The following is a 27,982-nucleotide window of genomic DNA, read 5'->3' on the forward strand; positions in this document are numbered from 1 at the left end:
TGGAGAGGCGAGGTATCCAAAGTACATCGACTGACCACAGGGGTTCCCCAGGGGTCAGTCCTTGGACCCCTCCTCTTCTCCATTCACACCACATCACTGGGACCCATCATACAGGCACATGGTTTCTCTTACCATTGCTATGCTGATGACACCCAGCTCTACCTCTCATTTCAACCAGACGATCCCACAGTAGCTGCACGTATCTCTAGCTGTCTGGCGGACATCTCGGCATGGATGAAGGAACATCACCTGCAGCTCAATCTGGCAAAGACTGAGCTTCTTGTTCTCCCTGCCAATCCGTCTCTACAGCACGACTTCACTATCCAGTTAGACTCATCCTCAATCACCCCATCAAGGTCAGTCAGAAATCTTGGAGTAATCTTTGATGACCAGCTAACCTTCACAGACCACATTTCAAAGACAGCTCGAACATGCAGGTTTGCAATGCACAACATCAGGAAGATCAGGCCTTTCCTAACTGAGCATGCAACACAGCTTCTTGTACAGGCCCTGGTTATTTCTAGGCTTGATTACTGCAATGCTCTTCTAGCTGGTCTTCCATCATGTGCAACTAAACCCTTACAATTGATCCAGAATGCTGCTGCTCGTCTTGTATTCAACGAGCCCAAAAGGGCCCACGTCACTCCGCTGTTCATCTCCCTGCATTGGCTACCACTCGCTGCTCGAATCAAGTTCAAGGCGCTGACACTTGCTTACAGATTGTCCACCGGCTCAGCTCCCTCCTACTTTCACTCGCTCCTACGGGTCTACATCCCTACCAGAAGCCTACGATCGGCCAAGGAGCGACGGCTCGTGGTGCCTTCACAGCGAGGCACAAAATCACTGTCCAGAACATTCTCATTCACGGTTCCATGCTGGTGGAATGACCTACCCACCCTCGTCCGTAATGCAGAATCCCTGACAGCATTCAAAAGACAACTGAAAACTCATCTCTTCCGTGAGCACTTAACATAAAAAATAAAATAAAATAAAAATTTAAAAAAACCCTTTCTCTTGAAATCTTCGCTTGTCTGGTTTATGCTACTCCGAGCAATGTTTGAACTTTGTATTCTGAGCACTCTTGCGTTGTTTTTGCCTCTCCACGATGACTCGCTTGGTTTAATCCTCAAATGTAAGTCGCTTTGGATAAAAGCGTCTGCTAAATGACTAAATGTAAATGTAAAATGGTTAAAGCACAGCACACAACCACAATTTTATCCAGCAAAGTCTTATCCTCCCCCTCACAAGGCACCACAAATCCCAGGCGTATTGTGTCATTTAATATGTTAAACTTAGAGCGCATACACCCCATCACTCGCTCCACGTGGATCCTGACATGAGCTAACTTCCTGGTCTGTTTCACATCTTTTGCATTAAGTTGGCTGTGCAGTTATTGAAGTTTATATTGCAGTGTATAACAGCAGGTAAGCGCTTACACCCCATCACTCGCTCCACGTGGATCCTGACATGAGCTAACTTCCTGGTCTGTTTCACATCTTTTGCATTAAGTTGGCTGTGCAGTTATTGAAGTTTATATTGCAGTGTATAACAGCAGGTAAGCGCTATCTTGAACACTGCGTTCTTCCCTCCATGCAATCAAGTCTGGCGCCTTATGTTTGTGCCGCGGATTCCCAAAATGCTTTGCGTTCATCACTGGTAATACGTCATGATGACGACACATTAGCAATCTCTATACAAAGCCCACCTGTGACAGTTACGATGTGTCATTTTTGAAGCATAAAAAATATTGCCAAGACTTTAAATGGATGGACAAAAAATTATGAGATAATATTAAAACATCTTTATGGCAGTATTTATGGGCAGTTTCTCACCCCACCACAATATTTTTCAAGGTATCGTATCGAAGTAAGACATTCCAGTAACACTATTACACAAACTCAAGCATGTGACGCTCGTCTGCCGTCTTACTATATGAGGACATGAACTTCACCTCCAGAGCTGCTCTGATAGTCACTTCACCAGTATTTCACCATTTCATTTGAGAAAACTCTCGTCAGATACACACAGAAACTCAAAGCTCCTAACTACTACGCACTAAAATAAAAGTACGGTTTAACTGAACAGTAGAATGTATAATTTGCGATTTTAATAATTCAATTAAATCATTAAAATGGAATACAGGAAATAAATAAATAAAGGATTTTAAGCCCTTAAAATTACATTTTTGTTAAACTTAACATATTGTTGTTAAATTATACGAGTTTCATAAATTCACCTAACAAGACATGCTTTTGGATAACAAAAATGTAATTTACCCATTAAATCTGAATCCAGAAAAAATAAAGAGGAAAACACAGAATTTGGTAATTGGAGCAACGACTGAGATGAATGATGATGTGGGAGAGACAGCACTGAAGTCGACATTACCTCTGCCAGAGCCGGCTGGACAACCAGCACGTCCTTCTGGGCTTCAACACAATCTCTGAGAGCCTGCGGCACGGCGTACTGACCCAAGAAGTTTGGAAGATGCCGCCTTGTAAGCCTGTCGAAAGAGACAAAATGCTCAAAAAGCAAGACAAAAATAATAAAAAAATGTTTTAAGTAAAAACAATTTAGAGTTAACCAATTTAAAGGATAATTGCGACTTTTCATCTCACAATTCTGACTTCTTTTCTCAGAATTGTGTGATATAAATTCGCGAGTTCTAAAATCATAATTGCGGGTTATGAAGTCCAATTCTTTTTTTCTTCAGAAAGACTTTAAAACTCGCAATTATGATTTTATAACTCGCAATTGAGATGGAGGAGGGAATGTAATAAATGTAATAGAAGTGTAATGGAATGGAAAAACAGCAGTTACGAGTTTGTAACTATCCCCCACATTTTTGATCACAGATCTGTACTCAAATGCTTTGGAATACGTTTAGTCTCTTTTTAAAGGTGGGGTAAGCGATATATGGACACAACAACAAACGTGTAGCCAATCAGCATTATGGGGCGTATGAAGGTGGAGGAGAGAGAACGAGCAAGAAAAGACTGTAGAAAGAGAGATGGCTGAGAGACATTACAAAAGAGAAAAGCTCATAAGAATATCACTGGAAAAAGAAGGGTTATGATCTGGAAAGAGCTTTAGGACCTGCGTTAATATTAGAAACGCTGTCCAGCGCTGGAGAGAGAGAAGCGGGAAGGCCTGAAAACAGACGCGGGGGCTGCTTTGATTCGCTCCACACGCGAGTAGCACTGGGTTTGAGTGTCATGTGTGTCTGGAGCTGCTGTGCTGTTGGCAACTAACAACAAACTCTTGTTTATGTATGTTAATTTTTTGGTGCTGCCTTGTCATTCGTTATCATCTTCGCATTATTTTTGTTGAACTTCTGCTACGATAAACAGACATCCTCTCTTGCAATGTGTGTTTAACGGAGTACAGCTAGTGTGAGTTGAGCAGGCTGACGACTGCTAGAGAATGCTGTTTAACACACGCTAACGATCGGGATTCGAGAAAGGGCGGATAGGATTGTTCACAGCCTATGGAAAATTCTTAAAATATGAAAATGTGTTTAAAGGCTATTCAAATGCAAGTTTTTAGTAGTATAGAGTAGTGCTTGCTTGTCGTTCACTTCTACGATCACAAATGCAGACATGGTTTTATGTTTACATAGTGTTCTCCCCTCATTCGCGGCACAGCGTGTAAAAAGACAGTAAGTCATTATAATCAGTAATTATGTCCCCAATGAAATAAAACCTTACCAATCTGATACGTTCTGGTCCAGTCGCGCTGGCAAAGTGGATCGATCAGCGTGGTCATCTGCATTTTCCGGTTCAGATTCGGGCTCGAATTGATAAGGTAGTACCGACATGATCACCTGTCATTGTTGCTTTGGGAGCTGATCTTCCAAATATGGTAAGGGGCGTGACATTTCCGTCACATGCGCAAGGTATTCGGGCCAATCACAATGCACTGGATCGCTGGCCAATCAGAGCACAGCACTCTTTTCAGAACGAAATCGACGTGTTTCAGAAAGGCGGGTCATAGAGGAGCAACATAGAGGGTCATAGAGGAGCAAACATTGCACAGTTTAATGCAATGTTGTTTTACCTAAAACATTGCATTAAACCAAAAACACAAATAATTTTCTTTTTAGAACCATATGACCCCTTTAAAGCACCGCCAGCTTCCAGTTTGAAGAGAACCTCACTGAGGAAGTGAAGGAAAGGAAACACATTTGAGCAGACGATCAGTGATGTTAAGGATGTGATCAGCGAGCGTCACCTGATGGGAGCCGGAGGAGCCGTGACCGTGAGCACCTGGATGGGCTTCTGCTGCGCCGGCACTGCTGTTAGAGCGGTGTAGGGGATTCTGGGTTTGAGCAGACTCTCCTCCGCACAGCTCACCAACACCTCCAGACGCCTCGCGATGGTGAACGAGGAGAAGTGCAGGAGCAGCAGCTCAGCAGAGCGACCCAGAGTCCTACAGCAAACACATTCAAAGAGCATTAAAACACCTTACCATGCGTTTCAACCAGGAAGACGTGACACACACCACGATCATCATAGTCAACTAAAACCAAAAAATGAAAATAAAACATAAAAAAAACGTATTTTACTTCAGCTAGCTGCCAAAGCAATGTTTCTCATTTTCATTTTACTTTAACTCGATACACTAAAATAACCGAAACTGGAATTAAAATGAATAAAAAATATATATAGATATTTAAAAAAGAAAGAAAAACCCACAACAAAATTTCTAAAATGTTAAAGAGGACCTATTATGTTTTTTTTGTTTTTTTTACATATTTATGTTTAGTCTGTAATGTTGCTGTTTGAGCATGAAAAAGCTCTGTAAAGTTATAAAGCAGAAGGTCCCTCCAGCAGGAGTTCTTCTCTCTATCAGTGTCAGTGTTTCTGAACTCTGAAACGCCTCCATTGTAGTCTTGAGTTTTCTTCTGGGAGCAAATACGTCACAATATTCATCATTTCAATAATTCATACGCAGAATAAAGGTGCGGGGCCTGGTTGAGTTAGTTATTAGTGTGGGACATTTCCTAAACACGCTGGAAGTGGTTAACCAATCACAATCAGAGCACAGTTTGCTTGTCAGAAGCAGGGGCTTCATAGAGACAGGGACTAAACAGGGACTTTGTTTTACCGGGAAGACCTGGGGTGCTTCTCAATATCCCTCCTCGTCTCCTCATTCCTCTGTCCTCCATCCTATGACCCGGAAACCGAACGAGCGCAGCCATCTTGAAGGACATCTCAATTCACCGCGAGGAGTCGAGGATCGAGGAGTTAGGAGGCTTCCAGAGAAGTTATGAGCGAGGATACACGGGTGTATCCTATGCGGAGAGTTTTATCGACTAAACGTGACGCACGTATCAAATCTCCTCCCCCTTCACATCGATCACAATCATTTTAATTTATTCTTTACCTTTGCAGTTTATATAAACTACATATCTCAAATATTTCAACAAGGTATCTTGCTTTATTATTTTTCATTATGAATTTCTTAAACTTCAACAACATGAGGGCAGATCCTTTGAGCGCTGCTGATGACGCAGTGAAGTGACGCTCGAGTGATCAAGTATTCCAATGTATAAAAAAGCTTTCATTCGATTCATCGTTTTCTTTCCTTGCAGCCTTCCCTCGTATCCTACAGGGGGGAGGAGCTGAGACGCTAGGAAAGGAAGCGAGGAAAGGAAACGAGGATGCACAAATAAGAAATGAGAAGCACCCCTGATGTCAGCTGAATAATGTATGTTGTTAAATAATAGTACAATCCACTGAAACTAGGGATGTAATCAGGGATGATTAAGCAATTTTTTAAAACTGATCGGTATTGACTATTCTAAGCCCGAGCCTTTATTTTAGATCAGCTGTCATGACGGTGTTGTGCCGTAGGTGGCGTATGAACCTTCCAGTGGGTTTGCCAACCAGCGACCTCCATTAAAAGGAAAAGAAGAAGCTCAAATGTGCGTGTGACACACGAGAACCAATGAGGTCTGTTGCAATTATTCAACTTTGTTAAAAATAAAGAAATTCATCAAAATAAATAGACTTGCATCTAAAGGAAATCTGGATACTCGGGACATTCATTGCTTTTATTTTTAAATAATTTCTTTAGTATTATTTTAAATACATGCTTTATACTTGGAAACACACACTTTAACCTGTCCTCACCAAGCGTGCCACACAAGTCCTGAAAAGTGAAGCCAAAGTGTCTCGATCGCCCCTCGGTGGCTGGTCCCAGTATAGGTCATAAACCCGCCTCCCCATGAAGTCTAATAAGCGTGATGGATACCAAACAATCAAATAACACTTCAAATCAATTTTTTCCAAGGATGTTTTCTGTCATTTTAGCAATTTGTTTTTCACGCTGATGTAAATTCAAGTGTTCATTTTTTTTAAATAAGTTTGGTCTTAGTTATTTGATGCTATAAAAACGGGAATGTGACGTCATGATTGACAGCTGTGATTGACAGCTTCTCTAAACAGGACACGTAGGCCCTGTCCCAAATGGCGCACTTCATGTGGACTTTCGGTCTCGTGGACTTAAATTGCGCGTGCTCGCTGAGTCTACGAGTCCGTATGTCGTCCCATTCATCATTTTAACGCTCTGAAGTGTGCCTAGCAGCGCTCCTTTTGTACCCTATGCAGACTTCACACACTTTAACTACCCAGAATCCTTGCGAAAGACCAATCAGACAACGAATGGGAGGAGATTTCGCTCACGGACAATTGTTAACATGGCTGAGAAGAAAATATTTAAGTGTAAGTATCATTACTGTTTTTATGACCTAGGTGTACATTTTACCAGTTATTACCAACAGTTTATACAAACATTATGGTCATCGCCCAGTGGTTGATGTCTCAAACATAGGCTAATAATAGTGCACTGAATAATACGATCGCATTATGATTCATTAAATAAATAGAACTGAATGTCAGGGCTTTACTGAGTCATGTGTAACAACAACAACAATAGGCAGCATATTTCCTCGAACCTGCAGCTCCTGTCCATAACAACAACCAGACCGTCTTCCTATATCCGGCGTGACGATCGAGTGTGTCCCAAAAATACCTCTCAATGCGCCCTCGAGGACTCACGCCAAATGCTCTATAGGTCTGCACTACATGACGTCACCAAAGTGTGGACTCTGAGGAAGTCCACAAGTCCGGAGTGTGCCATTTGGGACAGTGCCATAGTCCTGAAAGTTTTTGTCAACTCTGACGTTGTTAAAAACTGACGGAGAGTTGACAAAAAAATGACGGATGAAGGTTTCTGTTCATTTCGAAATAAATATTTTATTATTTTTTCCATTTATTGTGTTAAAACATTAAAACCGGACTAAGGTCTATTGAAGTCAAGCATGCAAAATAGAGTAAGCATACACACAAATGCGCTTGAAAAACAAACCAGTTCCAGCTTGCCTGAAACCCTTCTTCCTCATCATAACACCAAAATACAGTTTCAGTTTAGTGCAGCAGAAAGAGGTTAGAGACTGGCAAAAAGGTGAAACACTTAATGAAATGAATATGAGTAGAGTTAATGGTGGACACAAAGCTTGATGGCCTGAGCTGGAGGAGAACCTTCACAGATGTGCTGTCGACCGTACAGTTACGTCTCCCCGCACACAGTCACTTGCGTTTCGTAAATTTGTTTGATGAACACCACTATACCTAACATTATTTCTGAATGTAATAATAAAATGCGACTTATACAGATTTTTTTTTTCTCAATGCAATTTTGCCCCAATGATGCATGATGTGGTAGCTATATCAAGATTTCAATTTTATTCCAATATATCATGCAGTAACAACAGCCCCTTTCACACATACAGTCTTTACCGGTAAATTACCGGTAACAAATCATGTGTGAAATATACCAGTAAATTGGTTCCGGCAATTTACCAGTAGTAAGGGAAGTTGTAACATTACCAGTAAATGACCCTTTATATGCGCTGTGTGGTATTTGGAACTGATGTGTGAATGGTCCGTTACCGGTAAAAAGCCAGAACATTATTGCTTGTGTGAACAGCACATTTTTGAATTTACCAGTAAAGTCATTCAGGCAATTTTACGGTAATTTACCGGGATTGCTGTGTGAAAGGGGATATGAGTGAATTAATGCATTTAAAAACCCCTCACTTGGCCTGACAGCTGATGGTCACGGACACCTTCTCTCCGGGTTCAATCTCCAGCATCCGCAGGGCTCGAGTCTCCACAGAATCGTCCCCTTCACCGTCCTCCACCTCCCCATCTGTCCTGCTTTCTCCAGCGCGCCGGCGGAAGCTGCCGGAGGCACGCGTGTCTTGAGTTTTGCCATTGCTGAGAGACACAGAACTGAGACAGAACTGCTGGCCTGAGTCCCATCCTGCAAACTCACAGCACTTCAGCCTGTGATTCTCTGAGCCCGTGTTTCTGTTTTAGAGAGAGAAGCAAGATGAAATGATGTCACAATGTAGTCCTTTTATTTCCGTCACATTACTGTAATAAAGGCATTCAAGCATTAAAGAAACAACACACCTAGTAATGAAATATCATCACTCACTCACCTATCTTTACCTCACTCTACCTATACTAATTTGGTGCAGCACCATCAGTCACGCCACACACAACAGCAAATGCCAATCCTGTTTTTCCAGCGCATGGCTCATACAGGTTACTTTTATGGGATTTTTATTTAGTTGTATTGAGAAAAAAACAGCTCAGACACTGCTAAACATTTCCTTTTGTGTTCCACAACAGAAGTCATACAGGTTTGGAACTGGCGCTGCGAGATATGCTTCTTCTCAGTAATATGGTAACTGTTGTTTTGATGCTGTGGAAGCAGACATTATCGAGTACGTCACTCACTTTGCCTTATTGACAGTCCTAATAGAATGACAGAGAATATCAGCACAATTGTGAATGTGTTATTGATTTTATACAAGTTCAATAAACTAGAAGTTAACATTGCAAGTCAAATTATAGACATACTAGTGTCTGTTTTTGCTCAGTTTCGCCAAAATAAAATAGTTCCAAACAAAACAGAAGCGAACGCTGCTGACAAACTGTAGTTTGACATGTTACTCATAAGTTAAAGTAGTAAGATATAGTCAAGCTACCCCTCTGAAAAAATAGTTAGCTAAACTACAAGTTACTATCAAAAATTAGCTAGCTACATTGAAACAGCTTTTTTTTTTTTTTTACAATGACAATGTATATTTTAAGCAACGTAATGCAAGAGTATGTTTTCATTCGTGAAACTATTCAAAGATACATACAATATCTGACTGTCGAAGTGCAAAATTGCCACAAATGTAACATCAATGCAAGAACAAAATGTATGCAAGTTAAATTGGATGCACAGGAGTAGTGTCAAAAATGCAGGTGAAACTCACAGCACATGCAGCGATTGAGCTCATTTTGAGACACCAATAAAGTAGAAAAGAAACGCTGTAGGACAAATTAAAATCGAACCAAAGGAAGAAACATTTATAATCCCCTGCAAAAATGTTGTTCAATTCGCTGATAATCTGGTGACCAGATTGCAAAACATAATACAAAGCTGACAAAGCTTAAAGGTGCATTGTGTAATATTTCTGAGGATCTATTGACAGAAATGCAATATAAGATCCATACCTATGTTTACAGTGGTGTATATAGACCTTGCATAATGAACCGTTTTGTTTTATTACCTTAGAATGAGACATTTATACCTCCATAACTGTGGGCACCACCTTCTATGGAGGTCGACATATTGTGTCGTCATGTTTCTACCATAGCCGACAGCGAACACACAGCGCTACAGAGCGCGTTTCGTCACTACCTTGAAAAAGAAGTTTTCAGTGTTGTATAAAGACCTTACTTAATGAACTGTTATATTTGTATTACCTTAGAACAGGTGTGCCCAACCCTGCTCCTGCTGATCGACTGTCCTGAACAGTTCATCTCCAACCCTAATCAAACACACCTGAAGCAACCAATTAAGGTCTTCAGGATCACTTGAAAATTAAAGGCAGGTGTGTTTAATTAGGGTTGGAGATGTGCAGGACAGTCGATCGACAGGAGCAGGCTTGGGCACACCTGCCTTACCGGACGCGAATAGCGCGTCAAATTCGCGTCTACCGCGTCTAGTTTGACGCTTGACCACTTTGTGTTAATTCGTGCGACAAGAGTGAAACTGACGCGCGTAAAAAAAGTTTGAAGCGAAATTTCGTCAGAGACGAAAGTTTCAAAAGTTTCGAACCCCGTTGGCGGCCATCTTTTTACAAGATGTCTGTTGTTGATGGGTCATTTATCGAGAGAGTCACCGCTCTGTATTTGCTCTGGAGAGCAGAACAGCGGCGTAGGGATCATCATCGCCGTGTTTGTGTCCACCAGACCCTTCGGAGGCGAACCGAGTTCGGCGAGTTTCACCATTTGCTCCAGGAGCTGCGCCTGGATGACGGCCGCTTTCAGCGGTACTTCTGCCTGTCCCGCGCCCAGTTCAATGACCTGCTGTCCCGCATCGGAGGGAGGATCACCCTCGCCCTCACCAACCTAATCTGTAATTTATTTTTGTTTTGATGATAAATGGAGCCAGCCTCCAAAAGTGATTAAACTGTCCTGTGTTTTTTTCCCCTCACACAACACAGACACAAACTATGTTCTTGCTCTAAAGTATGTTGGTTCTCTTTACATTAGAATAATAATAATGTTTCATAGAATCTAGATAAGATAAATAGCATACAAAATGAATGTCTCATATAATAAAATCAAGTTTTTATGTTGTAAAATATTTAATTCACCACGTGACAGCTGCAAGCTGGCTCCTGATTGGTTAACGAGGCGCGAATTTGACGCAGAAGTTCAGATTTTTCAACTCGGGCGGCAGACGCGAATTTGCGTCAAACGCGTGAATGCACAAAAAGCACTAAATAAATCATTTGCGCGGAACGCGCCAGATGCTCAATTCGCGAATTCGCGTCTACCGCGCCGGTTTTTTTTTTTACGCATGTAACGCGTCTTTGCATTGACTTAACATTGAAATCACTCGCGCTAGACGCTCTATTCACATCCGGTGTGAACGCACCATTAGAATGAGCAGTTTCTGTCTACACACACCGCGGGTTCCCTTACACTGAAATGCACTGACATGTTTCTACAGTGGCCCTAAACGGACAAACGCGTTTCGTTACTGCTCTTGTTGCTCTTCCTGCAAGGAAGCAAGCTTAGTTCAGCGAATAAAACACTGACACAGTGATGAACAAGTAACAATAATATTCGCAAGAACATATAGTTTTACTGAATAATTAAGTAAACATAATTTCTTCATTTATCCTTGTAAAGAAACCTCATTGCTGAACTGGCTATTCTCTACGGTCTCAGACGATGACATATTTTCATGTCGGCCACCTTAACTTTTGTTGGTTGCAATTCGTAACCTCACCACTAGATGCCGCTAAAAATCACACACTAGGGCTGCTCGATTATGGAAAAAATCATAATCACGATTATTTTGGTCAGTATTGAAATCACGATTATGTAACACGATTATTTCACATGACTTTGGGAACATTTTGCATTTATTAAAAGACACCTTTCAACAATTCTTAAAAAAATCTAAATTTGGTGAAACCCACAAGTGGTGAAAAGGGTGACATGTTTACAAAGTAATTTGTTGTAGGGGTTCACCAGGGCGTTATTTGCCTATATAAAGGACAATTTATTAAACCTTACTAAATATATGTTTTATGTCAAATTCTTACATTTGATCAAATTCAGTTAATAAAAAGTGCTGTTATCCATTAAATTAATTTACACTTCAAAATTACAACTGTAAAAATATTATGAGATTAATGTTTAAACAAATAATAAAATAAAATAAATCAATGATGCATTTGCCTTTAAACAATAAATCAATAGGTGGCGGCAAGTGACCGTCTTAATAAATGAATCATTGAGTCATTCATTAAAACGATTAGTTCAAATGAATCATACAGTAACAAAACACAGCGCTTAGTGATGCTTTTCTTTTGTAACTATTTTCGTCGGTGAAATAGAACAAAACCAGTCAATATTGCGTCTAAAATGTAAGTTACTACATATAAACTAGGCTACTTGTTTATAAAACTATAAATTCAGTGTAACATTTGCAATCGTGATATTATAGAACAGCCCTTAGTCGTGTTATGTTACTTAACTATCATATAGCCTATTATAAATAAATAAAAAACTCAACATTTCTACCATTGAGTTTTTGTATGAGCTGTTAGGCTCATTTGTTTTGATTTGTCCACCAATGTCTCTCTCACAAAGGCAGCGCAGCTTCCAGAAACTATCCATTACCAATTTTGTTTACACTGACTGTACAAGATCAAAATCATCTCGCGTTTCGATTGGTCGGAAAAAAGTAAAACTCTTTTACTTGAAACTTAAAAATCCCCTTTTCCCGGACAAGCAGACAAGTGTTAATGTCGCTCCCTGTGTTCATTCTCGATTTGTTTCGTGCTGTATAGTGGAACAGATGATCAGGTCACGTGCGCTCGCTGCTGTTCGCTTGAACTGAGGCACTACAGTATTCGAGCAGAAAGAGATGTGTCTCGACTATGGTCTCACTCCAGTCTATATTAAATTAGCCAATTGTTATTGTGAAGTTTATTGTGCTTGCAGTTTATGACTGTATAGGCTGAGAGTGTTTATGGCTTCGGGAGGGGCGGATGTGCGCGAGTCATTCAGAACACAAGACCAAATAACATGACAAAATAATCGTTTTTACTCGATTGTACCATTTTGGAGATCGTTGGGAGCCAAAATCGAAATTGAAATCAAAATTCGATTAATTGCAGAGTCCTATCACACACTGCACCTTTAAACGTATGGGCTCACGTGACGTACCTCTCTCATTCCACAAAAATCCAAATGTTTCCATGGCTGCAATGTAAAATTTAACTGCTAACCTATTATTTCTTTTGTAAACAAAGATTTGTGATTCACTCGTGTCATAATATTCATGTAAAACAGCATTCACATACAAAAAAAAATGTGTTTTGGCGGACCACCTACTCAGTCGGTGATGCGGTTTTCAAGTTTACCGGCACAGCCCTATATATAACCATAGATGGCGGTAAAGCACAATTTTAGTTTGTGACCTAATAAGACGACGACGCTGCAATGCTTTAATCAGGGCTCAACATAAAAAAAAAATCCCCACTGGCCCCCAGGGCCAGTAGATCAGAGTTTTACTGGCCCCTTCTATATTTTTACTGGCCCTGAAAGAAATAGAAGGAAAAGCACTTTTCCATTAAATTGTATTTATTGTATAGATTAGGATTAATTTTTCTTGTCCCCTCACAATGACAAACTAATTATTGATACATGAGTGATGAGTAACGTTACATAGGGCTATTTTCACTTCAAAATGGCGAAATTAGACTAAAGTATATTAGTTTGCCTGATTATTTTTGTCATACATTTAACATTTATGACCTAAAAAAGCTGTCAAAAAAAAAAAAATGAAGAACAAAATGTTGAAATTGAAGGATATGGAAACAAATATAGGAAATGTAATGTAGGCTATGCAATAGGCTATATTATGTGCAAAAAGGTGGTTAAAATCACATTACATTCTAAAATTGTAACATTACAATCTAAAAACTTTGTTTTTAAAATGACGAAAGGCTAAACTAAAAATGAAAATAAAAACAAAAGCAAACACTAATTATTTTAGCCTGCATTTGATTACCCCATTATAATGGTCACTTTCATAAAAATATACTTGTAGGTTTAAAATTCCACATATGGCACATTTATAGTCTCCAACAACAAGTATGTTAGCAACATCTACAGTATATTTTAGTCAGAATTATTGCGCTACTATTCTATCGTGCTCGTTTGTTTGGCGACTCATTAACGGAAGCTTGAATTTTAGCGGAGATTCACTTGCAGAAGCTCGACCTCTCCTGACAGTGAAATGGACATATTTGTTTGACTTTCTAGCATTTACAGATGGAGAATATACCAGTGAAATGTAAGTTAAGCACTGAGGAAAGCACCATGTCTCAAACGCATTGAACAGCGCAAGTATTTATCTGTCAGTCAGCAACAGTATCTGTCAGAGCATCTGCAGGGGAAGCTGCTTTAAACTTGTTAACTATATCTTACCAGTTATTTTAAAGCGCTTAATACTACCTTGTGTCATGTTTAGGACAATTGAAGTAACATTGACACTCTTCGCGCTACTGGCCCGCGCGGGCCAGTGACTGGCCAATCAACTAGCCCGACATACTCTTTTACTGGCCCCGGGCCATCGGGCCATTGCTTATGTCGAGCCCTGCTTTAATGCATTACAAGCTTGTCAAAATGCAAAACAGAATGTAGCTTTTGGTTGCGCAACACCGGTACTTGCTGGAAATAGTAGTTAGCTAATGGAAAAGCTACACTGTTTTAAAAGCAACTCACTGAATATCAAGCTACTGAAAAATGTAGTTAAGTTAGTAGCGTCACTACGTGTAGTTAACTACTCAACACTGACTACAGAACACTACTGTTTGGCTCCTGAAAGATCCAGTATTTATAAATGAATCAATGATTCAACGATCCATTCATAAAGACAGTCACATGCATCTCTCCTGAATGAATCAGCCGTTTGTATGGATTGGTTGAACAAGTGACTCAATTAAGTCACTCATTAAGACAGTGACTTGCTGCCACATGCTGGCAGTTTTAGTATCATGTTTAAAGTAACATTTCATAAAAAAGCTAAAATAAATAATTTCATATTTAAATATTAAACATGTATTTATTGCAATTGTAATTATAGTGTAAATGCATCTAAATGCAGCTTCTGTGCCCCTTCTGCAGTGCAAAAATGGAGTTTGATATTTGGATTTTATTTATTTGATATCAGCCTGTAGTGTCACGGGTTTTTAATCCAATGTATTGATTAAATGTAACAAAAGGTAAAGGAAAAATCCCCCAGAAAACCCCTGACACTCCTATTTGGGAAATAAATGACAGGATTTTCGTTCTAACTAAAACAAACTAACATGTGTGCGTGTGTGAACTCACTGGATCCAGATCAGCAGCTCCTTGCGGTGTCCCAGTAGGAGAGGCCCAAAATGTGTTTCCTGGCTGACCTGAAGCCCACCCTTATTCTCCAGCAAACTGTGAATCTCAGCGTCGGGCATTGTCAGCTCCGAGGGGTTTGGACTATCAGAAAAACAGAGAAAGTCATGACTGTGATAATGTGAATTAATGTTTCAACCTAGACACGATTATGACAGTTTGGTTTGTGATTGGTTTGTTGTATTATATTATTTTAAAATAGTGATGTCCTAAGCTTTTTTTACAGAAACCAAAATTAAAGTTTTGATATTTACATTTAACTGGGTAACTGATCTCCTTATTTCATGTACTCGGCTGATAAAATTAGTTCTTAAAACAAACTTTTCTGTGTCTGGTTTAATTTATGATGCCGTTTATAATTAATTATGTCATTCTCCATGTCTGTTTGGAGAGGAGTGCTCAGTCTGAACACTTTCCAACATTTAATGGCCCCTTATAGATGATTGTTACTTCATTGGTTTCTGGACTGTCATTGGAAAAACTGTTGATAGTTTAGATTTTTTCCATTCACATTATACATAAACACAGTCTGCTAAAGTGTTTGTTTTCTCATATTACTGATATGATTTGATGTAGCTTCTGATTACATCCACTTTTGTTACCAGTCATACATGTTCCTTGTACTAAACTATGCATAAAAACATGGTACTCTTTTGTTTTTAATCGTTCAGGCAATTTATGAAATTATATTTGATTCATGAACATTCATTTAATACATTGCACACTTTTATTTCAACAGACAGTCAATCTTATTTCTTTACCTAGAATAAACTGCTTGATTTGGTTTATTTACTCCCTCTATTTACTTTGTTTATTTACTTTACTCCCTTTATTTACTGGTTATTCCACCCTCTAGTGGGTTTGGTTGTCAAACCAGTAGCTTGTGAAGTGCTGTATTTAAAGGGATCATGAATTGAGAAATGAAAGTTTTCTTGTTCTTTTGACATATAAGAGGTCATTGTACTATAAGAAAATCCTGCAAGATTCAAAACTCAAAACTTCCATGGTAGTCCAAAAACCGCTCTTATTGAACCCAAGCTAAGAAAACGACTCGTTTTGGATTTTGTCACATTATTACGTCATAGTGCGAGGAAAGAGCGCCTCTGCAGAAGACCTACTTCTACATCATGGCCTCTTTAGCCCGGACCACTGATCCGCATATGTCATATAGTCGTAAATACGAGACAGACGCAAACACGCGATTACTCCGGCAATAAATCCATAGAGCCACCTTTGAGGATTACAAGATGTTTTGAAGTGCCAAGTTGCCTTTCTTGGGATCCTAACATTAAGAAAGCGTGGGTGAACTTTATTTTTAACATAGTTCCAGTCAGATCACGTCAGTAAGGCACTGCTTGTTTAATTCCCCTCTCGACGTTAAGTTAAGCAGAAGAGATGATCAATTCCATGTGTAATGGTTGGGAAGCTAAAAATGATTTTAATATACAACTGTTACCCAATCACAGCAGGGGGGGTTTACTTCAAAGACTTTAATGCGGCGTGAACAAATTCTGTGACTGGACAGCAAAACGCATGTGGGTTTTCTCGGATAAATGGCAGCCGGGTGCAAACGTGACCGCGCAGGAGCGAGGGAAGACGTCACCTGTGCTGAACCGGCGTCATGCAGAGAGCTCTCCAGCAGTAGAGCGACTGACTGCTCTCCAACACCACCACATTCACCACGTCACCGCGAGCAGGTCTGAAGCCCGGCGGCACCATCAGAGACTCCAGGCTGAAGAACACGCTGTCTTCCACGACGCCACTGTTGCCTTGTGTTCTCGTCACACTGACCTAAAAGAGACGGACGGCAGGAGAGTCCTGAGCAACTCACGAACGCTCAGTACAAATGACAATAACTTGACTCATCACAACTAAATTCCCATTCCAGCTCTGGTTTCTGCATTCGTCAAGTCACCTTCATTTTTATAGCGCTTCATAAAATACAGCATGGTAATAAACAGGAAAATAACTAAATCAATAATGCAAACTTCAAAAATGCAATACATTCAAATTCTGCTGTAAAGCAATAGTCTTATTATTTATCTCTATTCACGAAAGAGAGCTCAATTCAGAGCATAAACTCTGGATGTGCCCAGCACAGAAAACAGTCTGCGAGTGCTGAATTGAATGGTTTAAAAACACATTAAAATGCACCCACATGAATCGATAAGCGGAATAGAAATATTAGTTTTATAACAAGCATCTAATTCATGAACCCCGCCAGGTTTTTTTTTTTTTTTTTAAAGTTGCCAGGCAGCGCTTTTGATCATTTTCACAAAAAATGTCATGGCCCCCAGAATATTTGATTGAAGGAATATCTGAACATGCAGTATATCAAAAGAAAGAACAGACCCTCTGCTTTAAAAAAAAATATATATATAATAATAATAATAAATATATTATATTATATTATATTATATTATATTATATATATATATATATATATATATATATATATATATATATATATATATATATATATATATATATATATATAATATTATAATAGAATATATATTATAATATATATAATATAATATATTATATATATATATAATTCATATTCTAACTCAAGGGTGTCCAAACTCGGTCCCGGAAGGCCACTCTCCTGCAGAGTTTAGCTTCACTTTGCCTCAACACTTGCCTGAAATTTCTAGTGTGCCTAGTAAGAGCTTGGTCAGCTGGTTCAGGAGTGTTTGATCAGGGTCCTCCAGGAGCAGGATTGGACACCCCTGTTCTAGCTTCATGCATTCTTTTTCATTAAATAAGTTTCATTAAAAAAAAAGCAACATTTTGAGCAAAAAGCTGATAAAGAAAAATATAAATAAATAAAAAAAATCGCATTTTTGTCAAAGACTACATCTGGATCCGATTCAGAACGATGATCAAAACTCAGATCGAGTCCATCAACACCCCCAAAGCTTCACAGTCCTATACCTCGTCCTGAGTCGACATTTAGGCAGTAACATTAGGCAGTGTTGATTTACACCAGTTTTGCTAATGTCACCTTTTTACACCACAGACTGAACAAAATTAAGCATTGCTTGGTAATTGGTTGAGCTAAATTGTTATTATGTAATTGTGTAGTTAAATTTAACAGCTGACAGATATTCCACCTGATTCATCTGCGAGACAAGCTAACAGAAGGATGGACAAAACCAGTGAAATATCAACTGATTTGATAACTCTGAGTACATGTCATATTTTATTACCATTTTCTAAACTATAGCGGATAAACTGTGATAATGTGAGAAATGTTGAAGGTGTCTGAATAAATTTTGGTTTGACATGTATATATGCTGCTTAATGTTGATAACGTTATTTAACATATGATTATGAGATTGCTTGTTTCTGCTTATTTTTCACATATTTTTTGATCAGTGCTGGATTCAGCACTTTTTCAGAAGATGCGCCCCTACCGTAACCGTATAACAGTGAAAAAACACGGAAAGCCGGAAAATTACGTCAATGGCGGGGACTGGATTGGATTCCAGAATTGGAATAGATTTTAAAATTCCTAACCCTACCCTAGTCAGGACATCCCTAAGTGTGTAATCACTCTTGACTTTTAGAAAGCCCAGATTCCCGCACATGCCCAGCGTGAGAATGACTGACCCCGTCCATGCGGCGGTAACGCAGAGGAGAAACAGCTTGAGCCTGACTGCAACTTTCTCCAGGACTGACCACATACTGCGCCAGCACCCAGTCCCCCTTCATCGGCTCGAACCCTGAAACACACACACCATCAACACTCTGTGAAACTGATTTAAAAACAATTTTTATAGATGATATTTTTATGTATTTTACATATTTGTATTTATGTATTTTTCCTCTTTTACACAGCCAGGATGAAAAAGCATAAGCTTTTCTTTGTGCCGCTTTGCCTCCTCTGCTCAAATCCTTCTCTCAGTGTATTGGATTCGTGATCTCAGCAACAACTAAATGTTTTTAAACCATTTGAAACATCAGAGACCAGTTGCAACAAACCATGTAAAGCGGTCAAATAAATAACGATGACAAAACGACACCAATGTCATTAAATGATAACTGTGATTAGATCAACATGCAATTGCGTTGACAAAAAAATACACCTCTTTGTCTTTGTCCAAAAAAAAAGAACAAAATATTACAAACCGTTTTAAAAAAGCCTCTATGAGCTTTCATGTTTGTGGTTGCCAGATGTCAAGGTTTTAAAAATCGCCCAATCAGAGCTTTTCTTGGATACATTTTCTGCCTGGTGTTTTTTTCACTTAAAATTTGCAATCTGGCAACTATACGCACACACTCTCTCTACAAAAAAAAAAACAGGCAAACAAGTAAACCGGAGTTAAGCAATCTCCATTTGAGATATTCTGCTTAAATTAAAGTGTAAATGAGTCAGTCTGTGTTGCTTCACGAGCCGCTTGCGCTGGATTCTGTGACTAAATCTGCGATCCATCTTTCTCAGGGTTATAGATCTCGACTATATGAATAAATGCACTTGCGCAGCTCTGTGTGACAAAACACAATCCTTTTTTGCTGTTTTAATAGAAAAACATGAATGTAATTTGGAATTATTAAAATTACTATGAGGAATTTCAGTTTTTATTTGTGAGAATGTGTAGAGAATGTGTTAATTTATGACAAATAGCCTATAAAAAAAACATTCTCTAGATTTGTGCTTATACTGTATATGAAAGTGGAATAATTCTGATGAAATGTACATATACATTTCTTAAATGACAACAATCGACACGTAATTGAGCAAAATAATCGATAGCCGATTTATCAGATCAAATTTAACCACTAAGTTTTCATTATCTAAAACACATTTACTCGACTAAAACTTGACTTAACAAAAACAGGACAAAGGTTGACTAAATATGATCAAAACTAAAAAGAACATTTGACACAGGACTGAGACTAAATTAAAAAAATAGCTGACAAAATTAACACTAGCTCAAACTCAATAAATGCTTTTTGGGGAAATTGGGGAAATTCAATCATGCTGGGGAAATGGTTTAGTGTTCTGACAGTTACAGATACATGAGAAAAGTCCTTTAAATAATAACACATTGAGATAAAATATCAGTATGTGATCCACAATAAAGGCCTGTCACAGCATCCTATTGAGCATTAAAGTGAATGAACTGCTCTTCTGACCTTCGCAGAGAGCCGATCGTGGGAAAAACGTAGTCTGGTTGATAAGTCCTCCGTCTCGATCACATGATGTCACTGTTCCAATCAGAGGCTTGGGTTTGGCAGAGTCCTGTGCGAGTGCCTCTGATCCTCCACTCTCCCACATGTCCTTCAGTAGCTCCACCTGAAATCAACAAACACACTGTACACATTATTTACTTTTTAATAAATGTATTCCAAAATCAACAACACTTCAATAGAAAAAAAGATGCTCATAATATTACTGCAGAAATTAATAAACAGCATCTAGACTGCACAATCAGTTACTTTTCACAATCTCACAACACAACTATAGAAATACCCAATCAATCAGTGATTCTCAACCCTATTCCTGGAGACAGTGTGTGTGTGTGTGTGTGTGTGTGTGTGTGTGTGTGTGTGTGTGTGTGTGTGTGTGTGTGTGTGTGTGTGTGTGTGTGTGTGTGGTCAAAGACAGATCTGTCCTTTAAAAATTGACCGATTGTGTGTCTGTGGTCTCTTTATTTTTGTAAAAAATGTTTTCAATTTAGATGTCTCAGTAAAAACACAATTTTATTGTCCTAGTCCTAACATGTCAGGTGGTGATCAGCAAGAAACATCTTCATTTTTACTCGTCTTCCCTATTTTTCCCCAAAAAAATATTAATGTGACAAGGTTGAGAATAGCTTGACGGGCTGAAAGACTGTAACCGGTTTGAAATGAGGCATTGCCATACATTTTTTAATATTTTTTTTTATTATATTTTGCCTCTCTCTCATTTTGTGCTCTTCTTTCTGGGTCAACATGTTTCTACAACACGGTCTTTCTGCTGCTGATGTGGCTGCCATTTCTGACACAGGATGCTTGTCGATGTTTAAGTGGACACATTACATCAAATATTCTATTTATAACAAAAATTGAGTTGTCATGATTTTGGTAAGTGTACCTTTACTGAAACCATGACTATTTTATTTTTTTGTATTAAAATAATTCATAAATGAAGTGAAAAAGTTGCAACCCCATATACATATATGTGAGATATACATATATGTGAGAGTTTGAGGGGGTTGAGTTTTTTTGCACAAAATGGCCACTGATCCTTGTGTAGTGTAGGAGAGTAGACCATATATGGCAGCAATGAAATAGGCTATATTGTATATACTTATGAATTAAAAGAAAATTTTGAAAAATAATAATTTTCCATCTTTTTTTGAGTTGTTAAGCTTGCCAGTGCACTCCCTGACTATAATAGACATCAAAAATATGATGTATGACGCTACTTACCATCTCCGGCACCACTGTTAAAGAGACCCGAATGATGTCATTTCTGGTAAATGATGTCACATATGGGTGGAGTCTAAATTATTATAGGCAGAGAATAGTCGGCGTGACGGGGTTGAGTTCAGACAGGGACATAACTTTATAGTAACAAAATGCATAGTGTACAATAGAAATATGACATTATTTCAGGGGGGGGGTCGATTCACATATGAATCACAATTCTATCTTCTGGCGAATCACACATTTCAAAAATCGATTTTCTAAAGTGTTACATTTCATAAACTTCGCTGTACTATTTAATGTAAAGATGTAGGTAAAAATCCTGAATTCTGCTCTCTTTCAGAGCTCATTCCACTTCAATGGACATATCAAAGTATTCATTTTGGTCAGGGCCGGCCCGAGGCATAAGCGAACTAAGCGGCTGCTTGGGGCCCAATCGAGTGGTTTTTTTTTGTTTTGTTTTTTACATATTAAATAACTTAAACAAGTGACATACATGAATGAATGAATGAATATGAATGAATGAATAATTCAAGACAAGAAAATTCTGATGTTATGATCAATATACCTGCCTACAACTGCTGCTCCACTGCCAGCGTTTGAGTCATGCGCATTGTTAGAAGTTCTAGTTTAACTGTCTAAAGTCTCAGCATAGTCCACGGCATACAGTGTATGAGCATGCTATATAAGGATTCCTTTGTCCTGTATGAATGTACTGGCAACATCTGTTGTGCATTAGGAAGGACCAGACCGGAAAGAATGGCACTGTGACTGGACTCTTAATTTCTGACACGCATAAACTAGACACCTCGTGTGCACAGACAATTCGTCCGCAACTGCGCATAGTCACTATAATATTAAGCCATGTCACAAAAAAGGACGTATCCCTCTGGTGCTAGGCCGCAGTAGATCGCCATGTTAAGTTAATCATGCAATTATGCCTCTTTTGCCAATTGTATATGAATTGTTAGGTGTGGAATTGCTTGTTGATGAGTGCAAGTAATGTTGGCAAAATAAACTCATTCTGCTCGATCAACTATGCACTTATGCAATGTTATTTTTTTCCAGGAACACTGTTGAAGTACTTTGGAGCACAACCAGCTCTACCTGCCCCTGATGCTTCATCACGTGCCAGTGCCTCCACAGCTGATGATACAGCAGGTGAGGTTTTTCTTGATACAAACGGTTACATAGCCTGTTAATATGACATGACAGATTTAACATAGCTTATTTATTTATTTATTTATTTAATCATTGCCGGTTCATCCACTGCAGAGTTACAGGCGCCTGAAAGCGAGGAGCAGTTACCAGCACTTACATTCACTGATACATCGTGTTCAACCTCAGCCGGCATGACAGATCAGTTCATCTAACAGTTTTTGTTTTGTGTTGGCTTCACTGTAAAATATCCTGTGTTATGTTATAAGTCTATATTTTTTTTTTTTCATCTAATGTCCCTACAGGTCCTTCTACATCTGCAGCCACTGCTATAGATTTCCCATCCACTCCCTCAACAAGCTCCAGCTATCAAGATAGATAGATCAACAGCTCCTCCAATCGACCCAGGTGAATGTCAGCGTTCCTGTCCGACACAGAAAGGACTGATCTGGTAAGAAGAGGGCCAGTGCCAATAAGTGACCCTTTCCCCCAAAAAATCAGATGGACGAAGCTTTCATTACCACTATACATACAGACAATTAGTTAATGGGAAAAAAGAAAGAAAAAAATATGAATCAAGCAAAGCTGGCTAATTTATTCAAAAGAAAAATGATGCAGTTTACTGCTTCTGTTGCAAATTATTCTCGAGAAAGTCCACAAAACTGTCAACAGGGACAGCGTAATTGGGTAAATGTAGCATGAGAAAAGTCCAGATGATTGCAATGATATGGTGAAGTGGAAAGACTTTGCCCTCCGTCTTTCTAAGCAGAAGACTAGGGATGCAACAGAAATGGCCCTTTTGGAGGCAGAAAAAAAACGTTGGAGAGATGTTCTCATCCGTTTGATTAGTACCATTCAGTCTTTGGCAGAGAGGAATCTTGCACTCAGGGTGTCTGTCGATACAGACCCCCGGTCTTGTTTTTATCGAGGGGTTCCCCCTTGGTTTCAAGTAAGCCCGCGAAAATGCTTGGTTTTAAGAGGTATCTACCACTTCCCCTTACCCTAGCCCTCGATCAAAACGAGAACTGGGATAGCTCTTACTCTCACGTGAACCTGCAAAACTAAGGGAAGGGGTAAGAGAGAATTGAGATTCACCCTTTATTAAAAAGGGTGAATTGCTATTTAAAAGCATTGAAGTGTTGCGCTACCAGGCAGAGAAGCCCTGCTAGAAGTTAGAAATAAGCGACTGACTCCTGTGTAGTGGCTGTTGAAGCCAACTCCCTTGCGGAAGAAATAGGTTCATTAGATTTCAGATTTGTTGTGTTGTCTGGTTTGACATTTTGTCTAAAATGAACATCACTAGCAAGCTTCTACAGTCAACCAACATGCAGCTTGATGTAGCTCTTAACCTGTGAACAAAGGCGAACTCATCAGTTACCGAAAATATATCGAAAGTCCCGGAGGGAACAATGTGAGCTTCTTGGGGAAAAACTCTGTTGTGGAGAGGAGGCTGATAATGATGGTAGCGCAATGGCTGTAGAGATTGGGAGTCTTCCCAAACTTCCCCAAACTATGATGGCCGCCCTTGAGCTTCTCACATACAGTTCCTCTCACAAAATGAGATGTGTGAGCTTTACCCAGATCTTTGGGTAGCTCTCAGGACAGCCTACGCTCTGCCTGTGATAGTTGCCTCAGCAGAGAGGAGCTTTTCCAAACTCAAATTGATTAAAACATACCTGAGATCATCAATGGCCCAGGAAAGACTGAGTGGACTTGCTGGTATTAGTATTAATAACAACAAAGTTGGCCAAGCAATACCGTACAATGATGTCATCAGTGACTTTGCCTCCAGGAAAGCTAGGAAGGAAAGATTTTGCGGACAGTTACACTGTATTGACACAGTTGAGGAATAATAATATGTTCACAGTTTTCAACAATAATTGTCATTGTTCAACCCTTGCTGTTATTAGGTTTCTGATTTCTCAGTTTTTTCATTAATTTAGCAAATCATTTATTTGAAATGTTTTGAGACAGTTTGTTTTTAGACGTTTCAAAGAGTTAGTAAGAGAGTAAAGTAAAAGTTAAAAGTTTTAGAAACAAAAGTGGAATGCTGATGCACTTTCATTATTTTTTGTAACATCCTATTTTTTATTATATTAATGTTTGTCTATTTTGGTTTTATTTTGTAGTTGAAGATTGCACATTTGCAAATAATTTATGTTTTGTGACAGTTTGTTTTAAGGAACTTTCAAAGAGTTAGTAAAAGAGTAAAGTAAAAGTTACAACTTTTTTTTTCAAGTATCTATTTTTTTTAATTAAATATTCATTTTGTATTAATACATAACTTCACTGTATTCATTTATAATGTAACATTATAGCGTGACATTTGTGTCAATAATAGTCAAACACAGGTGACTCCGCATGGTGGGAGGGGGCCCCCAAATCAAATTCTGCTTAGGGCCCCCAAAATGCTCGGGCCGGCACGGATTTTAGTAAATTTACCAGTTTAAAAAGTCTAGGGCGCTGATATATATATTTATATATTTGTATTTGAATAAACCAAGCCAAAAAGCAGGAAAATGTTTAAAAGAGTTTGAAAAAGTTGGTTGACAATAAATGTTATTGTTTTACTGATAAGCTTTCCTTAATACCTTGACATGTTTGTAATTTCAATTGAATTGACAAATATGTCAAGGTAAGCAAGGAGTCATTATATCAGTAAAACTATCTTCAAACAACTTGCTGTGTTAATGCTTTATTGAACACAACTATTAAGCCAATTAAGAGCAAGAAGATATAAGTAGAGGAGATTGAGTAAACTCAGAATGCCAGCTGTGAATGTGTAAGTTACTCTATTGCTCATTCATGGACATTCATCTCACCCTGAGCGCCCTCCACTGTCCATGAGCTCCTTCCCGGACGGCCAGGGCCTGAACCGAGTCTCCCACACACAGCACGACTCCTCCTAACACAACTTCTGATGTGAAATACACCGCATGATCTATGAGACCATAATCCGCGCACAGATGCGTCACGACCCCCGTCTGCACCTGCCGGATCTGCGCCACACCTGAACGAACACACACACACACACACACACACACACACAGAGTTAACAGCTCAATCTCACCTGTACGCAAGGCGCCTGCTTTAAAACAACACTTACACTCTACACATGTTATCCACTAACCCTCAGAGTGAAGATTCTGCTCCTCCTCATCCTCAAGAGCTCTGCGCCACAGCGGGGAAAGCAGCTTAGACATGAAACACTGCACGACGCTCACCATGACTTCCGTCTGTTACCAAACAGAGCTGACCTTCACCAATATCACTTCACAAACAGCGCAAATATGGTTTGTTTAGAGTTCTAAATACCAGATGAAGAACACATGTGCCCTAACAGTGAGATAACGTTTGCACGTGACGCTTGAGAAAGCTAGTACGCGATCAACACGTGACGAAGAAAATAAAAAGGTGGCTAACGCTAAGTTGGCTGCACACTCCTCCTGCCACATTTTCCATAAAAAAGGTAGGAGTGCACAAGTTTTCAGGCTCAACTACGAATATAAAAACATGATAAAAATTATGTAATTTGTGTGTGTGTATATATATATATATATATATATATATATATATATATATATATATATATATATATATATATATATAGGCCTATATATAATATTAATTGTTAACGCATCAATGCAACGTAACGTTGGCATGCAATTAATTCAAAATCCTTAATGCGTTAAAATAATATTATATAAGACGTGTCAATAACGCACTGATCGCACATTGTAGGCCTATTTATGCACAATCACATTCCACTACACAGACATTCAGGATACTATTTTGATTTCTGTGTTGCTGTGAATTGTAGTGAACAGAAAAAACAGAAAAAAAATGATGATGAGAGGCTTAATTATAGCAGAAAGGCAATTGGAGCTCAAATGAATTAATTAGGGCATATGATGGATATCTGTAATTCAAGTTCTTCAACTTGTTGACAGTTATTTAGTGACAGTGCACAAAGGAGCTTATCTAATGACAGTATGCATTAGTTTCACTGTTCACATTGTATTTATGCACAATCACATTCCACTACACCGACATTCAGGATAATATTTTGATTTGTCACGTGTTGCTATATTTGTTCTATGAGGTTATTTTTTCATATTTTTATCTCCTGCCCACAGATGACACAAAATCTCATCTAGGCACTTTTTATGTAGGGTTATGCAATTTTTAATTGTCATTTCATCTTAATATCAGCATTTGTGAGATTTAGACAGTCGAAACAGACCCTCTGTTGCTCTTCGGTCACTTTTGACAAAACCTCGTGACTTTTCTGGCACTTGGTATATGAACACACAAAAAAATTGAGGGCATTATTGGAAAAGGCTAAATGGTAGTAAGAAAAAAAGTCACACTCATGATCTTCGCAGTCAAAAATGACCGCCATAGGAAATTAATGGGAAATGGGCAGAAAATATGGAAAAACAGAATATTTTTGTGTGTAAAATCTACAAATCAGCCACGATAATGCAGAAAAAAGTGCACAGCAATAAAGGGGTGAAACTCTGAAACATCAAGAGTGCAAAACACACACACACGATTATACACACAAATGAACTGGTAGGGCTATTAACATACAGCATAAATTAGTCAGAAGACTGAAATAAGAGGTTGAAATTAGATCAGATCCAGATGGATTAAGGTGTGATAAAACATTTTTTTTTTATTGAATTGTAATGTTACATGTAACAAAATGCTTTCTCTGTATTCAGGTTTGACTGTAGTAATAATAATGCAAAAACGTGTACACTTAAAAAAATATAAATATTTTTTTATATAAACCTTGACAAAAAGTAAGAATTTTAGTAAAGTAATTTTGTCCAAAAACTAGTAGGGAATTCAGAAGCTTCTCTATAGAGAGCTATACAGTAACTATCTATAGTGGCAACACCATCATTTTCAGGTGTCCGGTCAAAGAACAGGGTTTTTAAGGTTAATTTATCTATATTGTGTCTCTGGAAAATAGTGATCTATGACACTGTATTATTTTAAATAATTATCACTTTTTTGTGTCTATATTGTTAATAAAGGGGATTGTGGACACAGTAACATTTTTATTATAATTATTATTATTATTATTATTATTTACTCCATTATTGTGGAGTAAATGTTATAATTTTTATTCTGAAGTAAAAAGATCAAATTAGTCCCTTGGGGTAAGATGGGCCACCCAGAATTTGCATAGAAAGCCCAGAGTGGCATGTTGTTACTTGTCAAGCCACCTTTACTTATATAGTGCTTTTTACAATACAGATTGTTTCGAAGCAGCTTTAAAATGATAGTTATACAGCTGTCAGAGAAACACACACTTAACACTTATACACTTATGTAAATTTCAAAATGATCTA

The 27,982-nt window shown here is 38.6% G+C and overlaps 1 protein-coding gene across 2 annotated transcripts in view; it reads right to left on the reverse strand.

The window, feature by feature from the left end:
• Window positions 1-26,096, reverse strand: part of mov10l1 (Mov10 like RNA helicase 1) — a 68,059-nt gene extending 41,963 nt beyond the window's left edge. The window contains exons 1-9 of one of the 2 annotated variants that reach the window (XM_077242260.1): window positions 25,750-26,096; window positions 25,442-25,629; window positions 20,187-20,346; window positions 18,660-18,772; window positions 16,648-16,835; window positions 14,988-15,128; window positions 8,103-8,375; window positions 4,231-4,428; window positions 2,389-2,503 (exon numbers count right to left, since the gene is read on the reverse strand). In XM_077242260.1, the coding sequence (XP_077098375.1) occupies window positions 2,389-2,503; window positions 4,231-4,428; window positions 8,103-8,375; window positions 14,988-15,128; window positions 16,648-16,835; window positions 18,660-18,772; window positions 20,187-20,346; window positions 25,442-25,629; window positions 25,750-25,846 (1,473 nt within the window). In that variant the 5' untranslated portion in view covers window positions 25,847-26,096. The remainder of the gene's footprint in view (window positions 1-2,388; window positions 2,504-4,230; window positions 4,429-8,102; window positions 8,376-14,987; window positions 15,129-16,647; window positions 16,836-18,659; window positions 18,773-20,186; window positions 20,347-25,441; window positions 25,630-25,749) is intronic. The other variant, XM_077242177.1, reaches the window with a different exon arrangement.
• Window positions 26,097-27,982: the final 1,886 nt, after the last annotated feature.

Source organism: Siphateles boraxobius, unplaced genomic scaffold (assembly GCF_051911475.1).
Source record: "Siphateles boraxobius isolate OS27281-9 unplaced genomic scaffold, OSU_SipBor_1 1, whole genome shotgun sequence".
In the NCBI taxonomy this organism is placed as follows: domain Eukaryota; kingdom Metazoa; phylum Chordata; class Actinopteri; order Cypriniformes; family Leuciscidae; genus Siphateles; species Siphateles boraxobius.